The sequence below is a fragment of the Grammomys surdaster genome, unplaced genomic scaffold (assembly GCF_004785775.1).
Source record: "Grammomys surdaster isolate TR1022 unplaced genomic scaffold, NIH_TR_1.0 65, whole genome shotgun sequence".
NCBI classification, from domain to species: Eukaryota; Metazoa; Chordata; class Mammalia; order Rodentia; family Muridae; genus Grammomys; species Grammomys surdaster.
The window spans coordinates 2,527,246-2,543,913 of NW_021604567.1; the positions used below are offsets into that span (position 1 = coordinate 2,527,246).

At 41.5% G+C, this 16,668-nt stretch overlaps 1 protein-coding gene across 2 annotated transcripts in view; it reads left to right on the forward strand.

Moving 5' to 3' along the window:
- The window catches only part of Slain1 (SLAIN motif family member 1), a 53,601-nt gene that overhangs the window by 30,247 nt on the left and 6,686 nt on the right, over positions 1–16,668 (forward strand). The window contains exons 3-6 of one of the 2 annotated variants that reach the window (XM_028771645.1): positions 2,682–2,831; positions 3,911–4,060; positions 6,287–6,628; positions 13,475–13,630. In XM_028771645.1, the coding sequence (XP_028627478.1) occupies positions 2,682–2,831; positions 3,911–4,060; positions 6,287–6,628; positions 13,475–13,630 (798 nt within the window). The remainder of the gene's footprint in view (positions 1–2,681; positions 2,832–3,910; positions 4,061–6,286; positions 6,629–13,474; positions 13,631–16,668) is intronic. The other variant, XM_028771655.1, reaches the window with a different exon arrangement.

The following is a 16,668-nucleotide window of genomic DNA, read 5'->3' on the forward strand; positions in this document are numbered from 1 at the left end:
GTGTGTCTGTGATTGTATACCATGTGTGTGTTTGTGTGTCTGTGATTATATACCATGTGTGTTTGTGTGTCTGTGATTGTGTACCGGGTGTGAGCATCTGTGATTGTATACCATGTGTATGTGGTGCTGTGGAAGCCAGAAGAGGGTATCTAATTCCCTGGAGCTGAGCTGATGGTTGTGAGCCACAGGTGTGGGGGCTGGGAACGCAGCTCAGGTATGCAGGAAGAGCAGGCCTGCACCATCTCTAGCCCTATAGTTCTTGGTTTTTGAACTCTGTTTAGTGTGGAACTGGCCTCTGAGGATGATCACTGAGGTTTTAATTAGATCACGTTTTTCTTTCATGTGAATCAGATCATACTGATTCTTTAGTTTGGTTTTGATAATATACTCGGTAAAGCCTGAATATTCCCTATATTTTTTTGTAAGTCTAGGCAAAGCTGATTGATGGAAAGTAGGATTGTCAGTGTTTCTGGGGACTTCTCTGTCATCCAACCACACTAATTTTGACAGTGGGATGCAGAATTTACTTGTAAGTTCTTTCTAAAAGCAATAACTGATAATCTTCCCATGATTGTCTTAGTGTAATCACTGGAGGACTTATACAGGATTTTTTTTCTTGTAGTTATGTTCAAGAAGGTATAAAATAATTTCATTAATGTTTATTTTAAATTTGAAAACTTGGAGATGCCCAGAAAGTAAGTGAGCAGACAACTAAGCTCACTCAACCTTTTCTCCTGGAAGGGGTTGGAATTCTATAAAAAGCACACTTGATGTCATGTCCAGTGTTTCCCTACAACAAACCCTTTTCATAGAATAGGAGTGAAGGAGAATCTTCCTCCTCTTAGGGTCATTTTGGGCATCTTTGACTATCAAACAAGTTAACATCTTTGTATAAGGAAAGTCCACTCTGCTAGCTGGATATGATGACATACATTTGTAATTCCAGCACTTTGACCATAAAAGTAGGACCAGAAGTTCAAGGCCAGCCTCAATTACCTAGTAAGTGTGAGGCCAGCATGTGCTCTGAGAAAGACCCTGTCTCAAAAGAACAGACAAAACAAATCCCAAACTAAACAAATCAGCCAAATTAGACTGTCCCTGTGTTGTCTGTTATTTAGAAAGTTGTTTCTGTTGTAGCTCTTTAGCTCCACAGAAAGGAACGAAGAGGAAACGTCCCTTCCGCCTCTTACTCCCTTCCCCTCTCCTCCGCATCGTAGCCGTGGGCACTAATAGAGCAACATTGTTTTGTGAGATTGCCGCTATAATAATTCTCCTCCCTCTCCCTAAATGCCTAGCTCCTTTCTGAAGAACAGTATAGAGTGTTCTTTCTTGCAATAGATGCTATCTGTTCCTAGTTGTGATCTTGCTGTCATAGCCACAATAACTATGCCATTGTGCAGAAAGGCTGGGTCACTGTAGTTATTGTGCAGAATAATGAATGCTGTTTACTTGTGATGTGTTGTCCCCCTGCATCTGCGGATGAGAACACGAAGTCATTGTCATTTGCCTGGCACACGATCAAACTCATATAAAATATCATTGTCTGTCAACCAAGTTAGCAGTTACAAAGAACTATTGACTTTGTTTTTCGTACACAGAATTTGTAATGACAGATACCCTGTAATTGAGATTGAAGGTGGTTAAGAACAGCCACCTAGTGTGTGTGTGTGTTAACTGCAATTTTGTGGTATATTGGGGATGGAGGGCAGTCAAGTTCTGAGAGTCCATGTCTGCTCTGACTCGATGAGAACTGCTGAAGCACAGACATAGAAGTGAATAAGGGACTCACAGACCTGTGTCAGTTAGGAACCAGACCTCATGACAGTGTCTCCTAGGCAACCTGAGGATTCTGAATGTAGTTGCTTTGCTGGCTTTCCTCACTTATATAGGAAACAAAAATCATATTTACATAACTGAAGTAGTACTTATCTCTTCAGACTCTGGACTGAAGTGAAAATATTCTGCTCTTTTAAATGACCTTAGTGGGGTATTCAGGAATCTACAGCACCCTACTTTTACAGCTTACTGTTTGCTTGACTGTCCACATCCACCATTTTCCCTATCCCAGGGGCTTTTGGAGCTCGGAACCCTTCCAGAAGACCCGGAGTTATGAATGGTTGTGAGCCACCATTCGGGAACATGGGCTCTCTGCAAGAGCAGCAAGTGTTCCTAACTGTTTCCATCCCTTTAGATTTATCTATAAAAGTTTTTGATCAGTATGTTCTGAAATAAACTGCATTGAAAGTAGACCAAAACAATTTTTAGGGCTCTGGACGTTTACTATTAAGAACATCTCCTCAAACTTTTAGAAACTTCAAGTTTTCTTGGTTTTTTTTCCCTTTGATATTGTTTGTTTTATATGATCACAAAACTTAATTTTTATTCAGAAATGGAAAGTACTTCTAACATAGAAGTTTGAAGTTTCCTTTTTATATCGCATTTAATCAGAATGAGGCAGATTTGCTATTTCTCAGTAGTTGTGTGAATGGGGCCTAACTCATAAATGGCTTGTTTTTAACCTATCTTCCTTAGATAAATGGAAGTCAGTAAACGTATGAAAAGTTGATTTGTTTTCCTTTCTTTAAAAAAAAAAAAAAAGAAATCTCCTTTTCTCCCTCTCTCTGATGAACCAGCATCTGCCTGTGTAGCGCTAACTGCTGCTGTTTTTGCTTCCGTGACAGCGAGCCGATGGCGGAGTCTCTTCTCTTCACCTGCCTCCCTGGCTTTCCCTTATAGCCCTGTTGCAAGACTCAGCCCTTATAGCAATGGCATTAGTACTCCCAGCTCCTCTAAAACCTCCAACAAAGCAATACTAACACCTGAAAGAACAGGTAATATTTCAATTCCTGACCAGCTGCTTGCTTTGCTACTTAGCCATGAAACACGACACACGTGTCCATTTGCCGCGGGGAAGCCCGAGGGTGACCTAGTATCTTGGAGGTTATGCCGTAAACTTCCTCTGGATACGGAAAGCGCATGTGTCTGTGTGCTTGTTGACTGCTTGGCTAGGTTGTGTTTGGTAGATTGCCTGCCCTCTTTAGCGAAAGCACACATGTAGGTACGTGTTTCCAAATGCTTGACGTGGATGGGATATGAGTTTAGGTACTTCTTTACTGATTTCAAGATTACATGACTTTATGTCATTTTCTAAAGAGTTTGTTTTCTGTTAGATTTTTGAACCCAGGCCTCAGCAGAGGGAATGTTGGATTTTTATGAGTTAGAGTCTCACCGTTGCCTTTTTGTCTCAGCGTTGGTGTGAATCCATTCCAATAACGCTTTCATCTGGCCCCTTTCTTCTTTGGTTTGTTTATATTAGCCCACTGATTACTTTTCCCTGGGTGTCAGCAAGTCTCCTGTGATGGCTCACTGGTCTAAATTATGAAGTTGTTTATATGATTTTACATGCAAGTGTCTTTTATGCATGGCATTTTCCATTTATGGCAGTACTGTGTCTGCCCACTAAAAATAGACTAGGTTAAATTTAATTGTGAAATATATAATCAGTTATTGCCAAAGACAGTCATCTGATTATCAATTAAAAGTATACATATATATGCAGATATATATGCATGTATGCATTTATATACATATGTATGCACATTTTTCTTAGCCTATGTGTGTGTATGTGTATCCTCAAATACAACACCCTTAGATTTTGGCACTAATTTTTTAGTAGACAGTATCAAATGATTTTGCTTTCATTTTAGAAGTTGGATTTGAAAAAAAGAAAACGCTAAATAAATTGCTTTATACTTATAATTTATAAACATGTAAAGATATATTTATTGTCAAATAGTGACATGTTAGTCTTTTCGTGACATGTAAACAAGAAAAACGCCACTTGTATATGAGTTATAACACATGTATACTTATGATTTCCATAAATAATAACATTTCCTCTGTGTTTTAGGTTATACCTCCAGGGGCTCTCCACTTAGTCCCCAGTCATCTATCGACAGTGAGCTGAGTACTTCAGAATTGGAGGATGATTCTATATCCATGGGATATAAATTACAGGACCTTACTGATGTTCAGATCATGGCTCGTCTGCAAGAAGAGAGTATGTTCTTTTTAATTGCGGGGCACAAGGTCCTCACTTGGACAATAAATGGTGTAGAGTCACACACTTTTCCCAGGGAGTGGGCAGACAAGTGGATGCTTTGTTTTGTATCAGCTTCCTTTGTAGTTGGAAGAGTTACATGTTCCTTAAGTGCTGAAGAACATTGTAGGTGTTAGGACGTCTCTCAGCATCATTGATCTATGAAGACTGTAGGCATTCCTGAACATTCCTCTCATAGCACTAGTAAAAATTGACACATAAACATTCTCAGCATCTTTATTTGCAATAGCTTATATCAGTTACTTTTCTATTGTGGAGGTTAAACACCATAAGCTCAGGCAGCGTGAGGAGGAAATAGTTTATTTTGCTTATGGTTCCAGAGGGTTAAGAGTCCACTGTGGCATGGTGGAGGTATGGCAGTAAGCAGCAGGTGTGGGTCCAGAAGGAAGCTGAGAGATCACACCTTTAACAGCAAACTGGAAGCAGGAGAGTGAACTAGAGGGCAGGGCTATGAACTCTCAAAGTCTATAGCTAGTGTTGTACTTCCTAGCAGGGCTCACAGCTCCTAAATGTCTCCAAACAGCACCCTCAACTAGAGACCAAGTTCTCAAATGCCGGAGCCTATGGAGTATTTCTCATTTAGACTGTCAGTTTCTAGCTGGAATGTGTTCAGATGCCCTTTAGTAATAAATGCTGGAGAGTGGTGTGTCCTATCATACAGCATCACTCATCAGTAAACAGGAGCAAGCTATCGATACATCATCTTGGGTGGGCTCCAGGGAAACACAAGAGATTACGTACAGCGTAACTATGTAACATTTTGAAATGATAGAACTTGAGAAGTGTGGGGCAGATTGGTGGGTGGGGGTGGGGTTGGAGGTCCTGTAAAAAAGATGGTGGTGGATGTACTTTGAACAGGGTACCACAAAGGATTTCATGGTGTAGAGACACTTGGTATTGTGAATGGCATAAAAGCAAGCAGCTAATACAATTATAAGAAAGTTAATATTGTATGTACATAAGTAAATGAAAAAAATCTGAATAAAACAAATAGATTATATCACTGTTGATATCCTAATTATTATTCTAACAAAAAATTTACAAAGCTGTTTGAAACTGGGTGAAGTGCTAGTATTACTTCCTAGGGCTTTGTGGGGGCCCATAGTAATCTTTTGAAAAATCAGTTAAAATGTATGAATATGTTCCAGGCTGAGGGACTGTGGAAGACTATTGGGACTGGAGCAGTTTACCAAATAAGCTTTGTGTGAGGTGCTTCAGAGGCATTGTTACCAAGATGTGCATTGCAGAGCTTGCTTGGGGATTATCTTTTCAGGCCAGCACAGTGGAAAGTGTTAAACACACCGATTTCTTCATTTGACAATTACTCAAGAGTACTGTGAAACACATGGTGATACTTAAGCAAGCGTTAATAAGATGCATGGTGAAGAACAAGGCGGTTACTTTGTATCATTAATGGATGAATTTTAGTGCTTAGTCCAAAATGTGGAAGAAGATTGGATGTCATTTTTAGATATTAAGTAGCCATGAAGCGACTGTTTTATAATTGGCTATGGGCAGTGTTAGTAACGAAAAACTGCTTTATAATAACTTCATAATAATGAAAAACAAAGACAGTGTGACTGTCTTTAGGGTGGTTGCTAGCTAGGATGGCCTAAACCTACTGAAGCATTGAAACATCACCATGCTCTGAAGAACTTATAGCTAGTAACGTAAAAGGTGACCTCGTTAGAAAATATTTGCTCCTCAGGTTGTAAAAGTTCTTCTTAGCCCTGAACATTGGTAGAGGGAGCAGGTGCCTTACTGCACCAGGAGTTTGGTCTTTGTGATCCTTCTAGCTCACGGGAATTTGTAGTTATAGTGATTATTTCTTTCTAAACTCTGTCTTCCTAACTGTATTCAAACTTGAAAAAGAATAATTTGGACAATTTTATAGGCCATGATTTCTGGAGCCATAGCAGGTAGGTTTGTCTGACCTTCACAGCCATGGGGATACAGTTTTTTCAACATTGACTGACCTGATATTAGATATGTGATTGGTAGGTAAATGTATGTTTTCCGTTTGTGTTGGGGGGGTGTTTAATGACCTTAAACAAAATGTTGTGTCCTTGTATGAGTAACTTACTGTCCTTTTGAAATAAAATTATGAATTGTAGTTTAACGCTAGTCACTCTGACCTGTCTCATAAAGGACTGTCTGTCTCACCAGGTCTCAGGCAAGACTATGCTTCCACATCAGCATCTGTGTCCAGGAACAGTTCCAGTATATCCCTGAGTTCAGGGAAGAAAGGGACCTGCAGTGATCAAGAATATGATCGGTACAGTCTGGAGGACGAGGAGGAATTTGACCATTTGCCGCCACCTCAGCCCCGTCTTCCAAGGTGTTCACCTTTCCAAAGAGGCATCCCCCACTCACAGACTTTCTCCAGCATCCGCGATTGCAGGAGGAGCCCCAGTTCCCAGTATTTCCCTTCACAGAACTTCCAGCAGCCACAGTATTATTCACCTCAAGCCCAAAATCCAGATCAGCAACCAAATAGGACCAATGGAGGTAGGTCATGTTTCCAACCAACGAATCCTGGGCGGGTGTGTCTCAGGTCTGAGTTTATCCTCATGACCTTATCAGTTTGGTCTCAACTTACATCTAAAGTTGACTTCCTTCTGTATGTCTCTGCTTTATAGAGTTCTGACTTCAGGAAAACTTATCATGATGATCCTGCCTCAGAATGATCTGTTGTGTATGTGTGTGTGTAGTACACACACTCAAATGTGTACACACACACACACACACACACACGGAACACACATGTGTACACAGAGGCAGAGGTTAGAGATCATGGCTATTGGCATTCTTAATTGTTCTCCACCATATTTTATGGGACTGGATACACCACAGACTATGGAGCTTGCTGATGTGGCTGTACGGGCTGGTTGGCAAGCCTTGGGGTTTGTTCTGTCTGCTTTCCCAGAGCTGAGATTACAGGAGGTTTTTTTTTTTTAATGTGAGTGCTGGGACATCTGATCTCGGGCCTCACACCTGTGCTGCACGCATTGTACTGACTGAGCCACCTCTCCACCCCCAAGTGTGGAGATCTTTATGTCATTGTTTGCCCATTGTGAGGTGGCAGAATTGGGCTGGAGGCTTCATGGCTGAACAGGTTCCATGTGGTTAAAGAGCCCCTATTCCGTTCACGACATCAATAGCCTGTTACTGGGGGATTTGGGCTTAGAGCGTCGACTGTGAAGATTTGGGAGCATGCTGCTCTTGCACCCTCAGATTTAGGGGGAGTTTGGGGAAGCAATCGTCTAATTCCTGACTTCAAATCAATAGTCACAAAGCAGTAGGATTAGGGAGACAGCGGCTCCGTGTTTTATGAGAAGTTCATCAGTAATGTCAGTGGGATGGGTTATAATTCTCTTTCACATTATTCACGGTCCTTTTCCTCATATTCCAAGAAATTAGACTCTGACTACCAGGAAGCCTGGAGAGAACAGTTCTGTAGCACCCCAAGGCTGATGTACGATTGTGTTGATCATCTGCCAGGGCCTCCATGCACAACCTAGAAAACTGGAAGAAACTACTTGGCTATTTTGGACTTACATAGTTATGGCCTTTAATTATTAAATCATGCCATTTCTCAAAGTCTGTAAGTAGGTAAATGGCCCTTTAAAGTGTCAGCATGGTGAATACAAATTGGATTCGTGGTCAAACATTCTTAGTCTTTACCTTTCCTTCCTCCGTTCTTGAATTATTACTGAAAACTTGAAGTTCATTTGAAAGTATTGAAAGCACTATGTTCCCAATATTCCTGTTAATACGCTCAGATTTTAAACTTGAGAGCGTTGGCTAAAGAAAGTCTTAGAAGCTAATATCTTAAAGCTCCTACTGCCAGGAAATGGCGCTACATTCTCCATGCTTACTGGATGGCATGATACCACGTCACACCCAGGAGATGGGGACCCAGTCTTATTCCCTGAAGGTGTTTTCAAGCACCACAGTTGAGTTTGTCCTGCAAGCTCTGGCTCCACTTCTTGGTTGGCACTGCCAGTGGATGGTGCTCCTCTGTGCCACTGTTTCTGCCTCAGAAAAGTAATGACACTTTCATCAGACGCCATTTGGAAAGGACTAGGTTTCCCTGAAGCCCACGCTCTAATGCTGCTCACGGGAACCGGCTCACAGGAACCTGGATGCACACTGCAGTCCAGGATCTAGATTTTTCCTAAGTCTTTCTTCACGTGAAGGGACGTGGCACACAAAGGTAATTTCCTGCCTGTGCTTCGCAGCTGCAAGTACAGGCTCTGAGGTCAGCAGGCCCTGAGTTCCAGTCCTGCCCTCCCACTCAGCCCTTTCAAGCTGAAGTTCCTCAGGTCCCTACGGCTTTGGTACTCTTAGCTGTAAAATGAAGAAAAGATAACATCTAACTTTCAGAAAAACGTCACTAACTTCACATCAAACCGTCTGGTATATTTTTCCCAATTTAAATATGTTCTAAGGAATGAATTAAATAATGAATACTGCAGTGCCTGGAGTAGCTGAATAAAATTTCTCTCCCACTCCACCTACACTTTTTGAACATTTTAAAACATATGGCTCAGATATCTGAGATTTCAGTGTTATTTGAGCCAACTTATGGAAGAAAGTGGTAATTTTGAGAGCACCGAATGTTTTTCTCAATTACTAAAAAAATATAGATGGGAAAAGATTAATTATTAGCTCTTTAAACTATTTTTTAAAATGATATTGAGAAATTTAAAGGGCATATGATATACAAGGGGGGGACCCTGGGGTAATCAAGGCACAGGGAAGAGTAGATATGATAAAGAAACATTGTGTATGTGTATGAAAAAATTTAAGAATAAATAAAATGTTATTTTTAAAATATACTGAATTTTATATAATCACTGGGACAAAAAAAAAAAAAAAAAACCAAACTGGCATTGTGACACACACTTTTAATCCCAGCACTGGGGAGGCAGAGGCAGGTGGATGTCTAAGTCTGAGATGTACTTACTTGATCTACATGTGAGCCTAGGCTAGCCAAGCCTACGTAGTAGACTCTGCTTAAGTAACCAGAGCCACAGCCTAAATAAAACAGCAACAGTTTAAAAGCATAGAAAGAGATTTTTTAAAATTTACTATTTTTTTGTGGCTCCTACACTGCCTAGTTTCAAAGGAGACTGCTTATGAAAGTTCTTGACATGTTTTGGGAATCTGTGAATTGGGAGTATATTTGTCAGACAGCAAATAGCAAAAGTAACTAATTTTGCAGATTCTTTTCTACCTTTCCTGTATTCTGTAGGGTTTGGTGATGCAACGCACAGACCCCTCCTATGGGTCTGTGTTGACTGGCAGGTGCAGCTAAGTGTCTCCTTGGTTCCTGAGTTGTCTTTGTTCCACAAAAGGATGAGTTTCTCTGACCGACGTCCGAACATCTGAACTCCACTCCTGGTGTCTTCCACCTTTCTGTTGTATATTGGTCCTTGAAGATGAAATTTCTGATTTCTTAGCAAGATGGGATTAGGACATTGCTTTTCAGTCCTTGGACTTTAAAGTGTGTACTACAATGAATATGTTCCAGATTGTTTGCCAGGGAAGTGAACCATATTTCCAGATGGTCTGATTTAACCAGAGACCACAGCTCACTTGGAAGTGTCCGAGTATTTATACTTAGACAGCCTATCAGTAAGGGCGTATCCCAGGATTACGGTGTTAGAAAATTGACTTGGTACCCGAGTACATGTAGAGACTGCTTTTAAAGACCAGTGTGTCTGGATTAATGGAGATTGACCACACATGATGTATGTGCTTTACCTAGATCATGTTTTGAGGGGGACATGTAACAAATGATATACTCTTGGGATGTTTGGAAAATTTTGCTCTTAAGTTACGATGCCATGCTTAAATGTGATGAAAGTATTGTGATCCTATATGCATTTCTTCATCTTAAGAGATCCATATGCATTTGGGGTTAAAGTATCAAGGGTGTCTGAAGGTTTTATACTGTTGAAAGCACAGAAATGGTTGTGTTATGATGAACTAACAATGGCAGAATGAAATAGCTGGTCGCTCAGGAAGAAAACACATGTGCTCATGGTACAGTTTTTAATTTTGCTATATTAAAAACAATCTAGATTTTTAAAAATAAATGCATTTTAATTTGTATTAATTTATAGTACTGGAGACTAACCCAGGGACTAATCTGTGCTAGCCAAACTGTTCTACCGTTGCACCACACTATCGACCTCTGGAATTAAAATTTCAAACCTGTAGAAGCTCAGTCTTCTAATTAATAGAAAGTGACAGTTTCCCTCTGTCTCTATGCTATCTAAAATATATATAGTGAAAATAGTTCGGTATCATATAGACCTAGATTCTTCTTCACCGCACCAGGTTTGTGATGTCAAGAGACCTTGCTGTGGGTTCTGAGAGTTTATACCTTCTTTTAAGTTCTGGCTTACATCACACAGATAAAAGTGTTTACACACACACACACACACACACACGCACAGTTGAATGTATTATGTTGCCTACTATAAGGGGCTAGGGACTTTAGAAATTGGGAGATGTACTATTAAAAGTCGGCCTCAAGTGGGGCTGGGGATGAAATGCATTGGCTGAGTGCTTGTGAAACTGGACTTACTCTCAAGTATTGGGACTCCAGAGGAAGCCTCAAGGAGATAGTCTGCCCTTCATCTGAGGTTCTGTTTTCTGGGCTTTGTTACCCTGTTGGCTGAGATCAAAGGATATCAAATGGAAGATATTAGAGGTCAATTGTGCTGGCTAGTGGCTCGTTTTATGTCAACTTGACACAAGGTAGGATAGCTGGTGAGGAGGGAGTCTTGATGGAGAAAGTGCTCCATCATAAGATTGGGCTGTAGGCAAGCATGTAGGGCATTTTCTTAATTACTGATTGATGCGGGAGGGCCCATTGTGCGTAGTACCATCCTTAGGCATGCTCTGTGTGGTTCTATAAGAAAGCAGGCTGAGCAAGCCATGGGGAGCAAGCCAGTAAGTAGCATCCATCTCTCCATGGCCTCTGCATCAGCTCCTGCCTCCAAGTTCCTGCTCTGTTTGAGTTCCTGTTCTGACTTCCTTCCATAATGAATAGTGATATGAAAGTGTGAGTCAAAAATCAACCCTTTCCCCCCACAACTTGCTTTTGATCATGGTGTTTCATCACAGCAGTAGTAGCCCAAAGACATAAATGATAGACTTTAAATAACTTTTATTATTGACTTGCTTATAAACTTTTATTAGTCCTTTATCATAGGTATGAATGTTCAAGAGAAACAGTGTATGCACATTCTGGTACTCTATATGGTTTTAGACCTTTGAGATTTTGGAAGGAATCCCCTGAGAGAACTGTAATGAAGAAACTAACCACGAAATAGAAGAATTGTGGCAGGGTACTATAGAACTGCACAGACAGGGAATACGGGAGTGGCAGCAGGCATATAGAAGAGTTCCTCTATGAAGGAGGAGCTGTATACACTCGTAATGTATGAGCAAGAATTTGCAAGTTGGTGTAAACACACTGATCTTCCATCATTGCACTTTCTAACATTTCTTACTGTGCTTCATTATAACTACTGTGTGACATGCTTTTTATACTCCTTTGGTTTTCTGTCTGTTCCCTAGACTACACCGGAGAGCAGAACGTTGTTAGACAGAGGTACAGTTAAAGAACATGAGCAGTGAAGGTGATGTGGTGTGTGAGGGAGGAAGACAAAGGCGTCATGCGGAGTCAAGTCCATCACTGGTTTCTCACTTAGCATGCAAAAAATATGACCATCAGACTGTATGCCCTGATACACACACTCCAGTGCAGTGGGGTATAGATTAATCAAGAGAATTCTTAACAGATTTGAGCAAAGAAAAACATTAAAGACAATAAAAAACAAATTTAGACATTACCCTGTTTGCGGTCTTCCAAAAATTCAGCCCTACTTTAAAAAATGTTACTCTTTAATATTTAATCTCTTTCATTTTGGAGAAACTGAATTGATCTTAGTTTTTCCTCTGGGGTTGATGATGAAACTAAAGATATGAAATTGAAGTTTAAACCATAAACTCAAAGAGAATTGGAAACTTGGTGGTCTCATACACTGTGGTATTCCCGATGCATACAGAGTGCTCGCCATTTAACATATGCACCATAGATATTTCTCTGTTCATTCCTTCCACGGAATGAAGGGATGTGTTGGATGGAGGAACTGCTGTGTTAAGGGAGTGATTCCCTGTCATTGGGAACAGGTGGATTCTGGGAATGGAGTCTCAGATATGCCTGGTGATGTGTGTGTTGAGCCTGGAGCTTAATCTGACCCATGTTCAGAGTTTGGGGCTTTGGGGTTGCGGTGAGAAGGATTAGAACTGACAGAGCCGAGCTAGGGCTTCCCAGCTGTGTCCTTGTGTTCTAGAAGAGCGTGGCAGGGTCTGTGGAAAGCAGCTAAGAGTGGGTGACAAAAATGAGCTCTGAACTACGGTGGAGGAAGGAATATTAGAACTGACTGGCTTTGGAATCTGGAGTGCAGAGGGGAGTGGGCTTGGGTGAGTGCGTGACTCTACATGCTGGAGACCTACAGGGAAGAAGCAACGAAGTCCAGTTTAGTGCTTGCTCCACTTCAGACTGCAGCTTTGTTTTCTGAGTTGGCGCGAACTGACCTGTGTGGTAGTGGAAGAGAGGGTCCTGTTAGAAGCCGTTACCTCGCTTGAACTTGATGCTTTCAAAGCTGAGCCAGGCTGTTTATAACTCTCTGCTACCTCCCAGTGGCAGAAGGTACACCTAACAGGCGAGAAACAAAAGTAATCAGGTCATTCCGTCTTTTGGTCTTAATTTTGAGTGTGCAAACATCTTGCATACGGGGAGGGTTAACACTTTGAGGAAGTTAATGATAGTGACTGGCAGCTATCCTAAGACAGTTCAAATTGAAATTTTATTTATTCCATTTTCACTTGTTACTAAAAGATTTAGTAAGTTTTGGTTTTGAGTCTCATATTAGTTTTTTTTTGTTTTATTTTGTTGTTGTTTTTTTTTAATACTCAAGTACCTTTATTTTTAGTGTTTTTATTTCTAAATAGCTGCAGGGTTACTCTCTAACCTCTTTTGATGGCGTGTTAATCCACTTACTGAGCAGTAACAAAACAGCAGGCTGGTCTTTTTCTTTGTTTTAGAATATGGGGTTTCTATTGTCAACAATGTATCAGTTAGATTTTTCTAGAGTGTATATTGCCCATGTAAGAGACTGGTTCTCCCTTAGTCTGTTTGTAATGGGCATGCTGGTTTTTAATGTCATTGGTCAAAATGGCATTTTTATTTATTTACTTCGAAAGCAAATTATTCTGTGGGCATGCAGTTTATTTGCAGCTTTGAATTTAGGAAATCCTTTCTTCTTTTAGATAAGCTACGAAGAAGTATGCCTAACCTGGCCCGGATGCCGAGCACCGCTGCCGTCAGTAGCAACCTTAGCTCCCCAGTGACAGTGAGGAGCAGTCAGAGTTTTGACTCAAGCTTGCATGGAGCTGGAAGTGGGGTTTCTCGGGTACCATCCTGCAGTAAGTATGACAGAGTGACGGGTCTGAACATTCTAGTTAGTCGGAACACCAGGAGGAAAGTGAAAGTGGCTTATTTTTCCAACACTTCTTTCTCACTTCTGTTTCTCTGTCTTGTCACTTAGTTTTCACTGTGATCAAGCAGTATTCCCTCCAGTGCCCGTGCTTCCAACTGCTACAGCTAATAAATTATAGAGGGCTGTTAACACAAAGGTAGCAGACACACAGCGTCCCATGTCCATACCTGTTCCCGTACACATCCTTGTCTTTCCTTTTGTGAGTCTGCCATCTTCACAGAAGAGAGGCACACCAGTTTAGTCCAGCTGTTACTATGGTCCAAAGATGAAGATATATGTTAGTGTTGTGTAAGTTAATTTTATATTCTCCATTCCAGTGTACCTGTAGGGATTCATTCATAGTGCCTGTAGGGATGCCGCGGTTCCAGCTCCTCATCCCATCCCTGCATACGAGGTCTGCTGGGGTTGAGCCTTATAAAGACCCCAGGTCAATATTCACATATTATAAGTGGTCCATAGAGAATGCAGAATGCTGGCTAAGAGTTTGCATCTCAAGTGGTTTTTTGAATTCTCCTTCCTCAAACCTAGGTTTGGGTACCAGTTTATTTCCCAGCATGCACTTCCTTATGTCCTGGTTCCTTACAATAAAATGACTGCATTGATTCTGTGTGAAGAGATGTTTGAGCTGGTTTATAGGCATTACCTTATAAAGTCAACCAACAACTCTGTGACAAAGTTTCTGTTATCATTTTGTTGATGGGAAACAGTTTCAAATGGATAAAGTAACAATTTAGCCAAGGGTGGGCAGGTCAGAAGGGCAGAGTCAAGTGAGGTCTGTCTGCTGCTGGGGCTTTTATTTTCTGCTACCTTGACTCTGATCCTGTGCTCCCGCTAGGGAGCCAGCTACCATGACCCTGTGCTCCCGTGGGCTGCAGTCCTTTCATTTCTTCTGTTTTTCTTCCTAGCAGAACCCAAAGACTTCATCTTGAAGTCTGTTGCTTTCCTGGTGACCCTAGCACATGCTACTGAGTGTACAGGTTGAGTTTCTGCAACCTTGGAATCAAAAATAAAAAGTGTTACACAATCTGAAACTTGAAGGCTGTGAGATAACTTAAGTGGGAAATACACTTAAGTTTCACTATTCCATGAAACTTGTTTTCATATTAAATGTATATAATGTTGTATGAGTTTACCATTAAGTTATTTGCATATAAGTGAATCTTATATTTGGACTTTGGCTCAACCACAGTATGTGGGAATTTCTCTTGTTGCTCCCAAGGGAGATGACTTAAAAAGAAGAAAGATGTATCTGATTTATATTTTCAAAAGAGCCTTTTGGCCCAAGGCTGGCTCTATTGCTTTGGGACAGAGACAAGGGGAAAATCCTGGAACGTGTGGAGGAGTAGGCTGGACAGGCGGTGCAAGGACACAGAAGGTAAACAGGGAAGAGTCCTGGGACAAAGCATATCAAACACTCCTTCAGTGACCTACTGCATGTGCTACCACTTCCAGCCATGAGTCCTAAAATTTCTGCCCCTTCAAAATAGTGACCCACACCTGAGAGTGACCTTTCATAATGAAATTCAGTTTGCCCCTGGCTAGCTCTTGTTCATCTGATGATCCCAACGGTATTTAATCAATCTCCAAGAATTCCCACAGTCTTGACAGTTAAGTTCCCCTAAGACCTCAGCCGAGTCTCGGCAGTAAACTACTATGAGATGAAGAAAACATTACATGTTTCCAGCATAAAACGATGCAGAGGGAACATTTCCATCACAGCAGGGAAGAAAAGTAGGGGATAGAAAGGCAAGGCTCAATTCCAGCAAAGTAAGCAACTACGTAGTTACTGACAGGTGCTGTGCAGGCGCAAAGGCTGTTGGTTAGCCCTGCACCTCTGGTTCTGCCGCCTGCAGACCATTCGCCTTCTCCCTGTGCCAGCTCCTCTCATTCCCGGCAGATTTCCTTGGCAAATGTCCCATGTTTATCAGATCTGTAATTCCTGAAGTCTCACTACAGGCTTCTGGCCCTCCCCCACGCTGCCCAATCTGTCTCCTTGACTGTCCTTTGAGTACTAAGGCCGAGCCTGTGCACCTGTCGCTCTTGCTTTCTGCCTGCATACCTGCAGAACCAGCATCATGTGAGTGACTTCAGAGTTATAGCTGAGTTCTTTTGGACCGCGGCCGCAGGGTCTGAATCTCAGAAGAGTCCTCAGTCCCATCTGCACCAAGAATACAGTCTTTTCCGCTGTCTTGTCTAACTGGCACTCTGGTCTTCTGAGCTACTATGACAGTCATTAAATGCAAAGTTGTTGTTTTGTTTCGTTTGCCTGCTTCTCTAAACATCTGTCAAATTCACAAACTCCTTACAAACCAATACCAGAGGCTTAGGAACCACACGGTCACATAGGGTCAGAGCAGCCACTCAACTTTCAGTATTCGTGATACATAACCAAGAGAAGCCATCTAAAGGGAAGAAAAGTTCGTTTTGGTTCAGTGCTGGATGTGTCAGACCATGACTGACTGGATTATCTGGGTCTGAGGCACAGCAGATGTCATCCTGTGGGAATAGGTAGATGAGGGACTTGTTGACTGCCCTGTAACCAGAAGAGAAACAGGAGGGGTTTAGGGATAAGGTATGTCTTCCCGGGATATAACCAATGACCTGCTTTATCTGGGTAGGCACCATCTCCTATTGTTTCCAGTACCTCTCAGAAAAAGGCTACCAGCTAGGAGCTAAGGCTTGTAGGTGACATTTTATGGTCAAACCATAACACAAAAGGTATATCTATGTATATGCAAATGTGCTAGAACATTAGGAGCTGGAGAGATGGCTAAGTAACTGGCTGCTGTTTCCGAGGACCCGGGTTTGATTCCCAGAGGTCACATCACAGGTCACAACCTTCTGTAACTCTACTTCTAAGGATCTGATGCCCTCTTTTGGACTCTGGTCACTAGGTATATGCAGACATCCACGTGATAGATAGATAGATAGATAGATAGATAGATAGATAGATAGATAGATAGA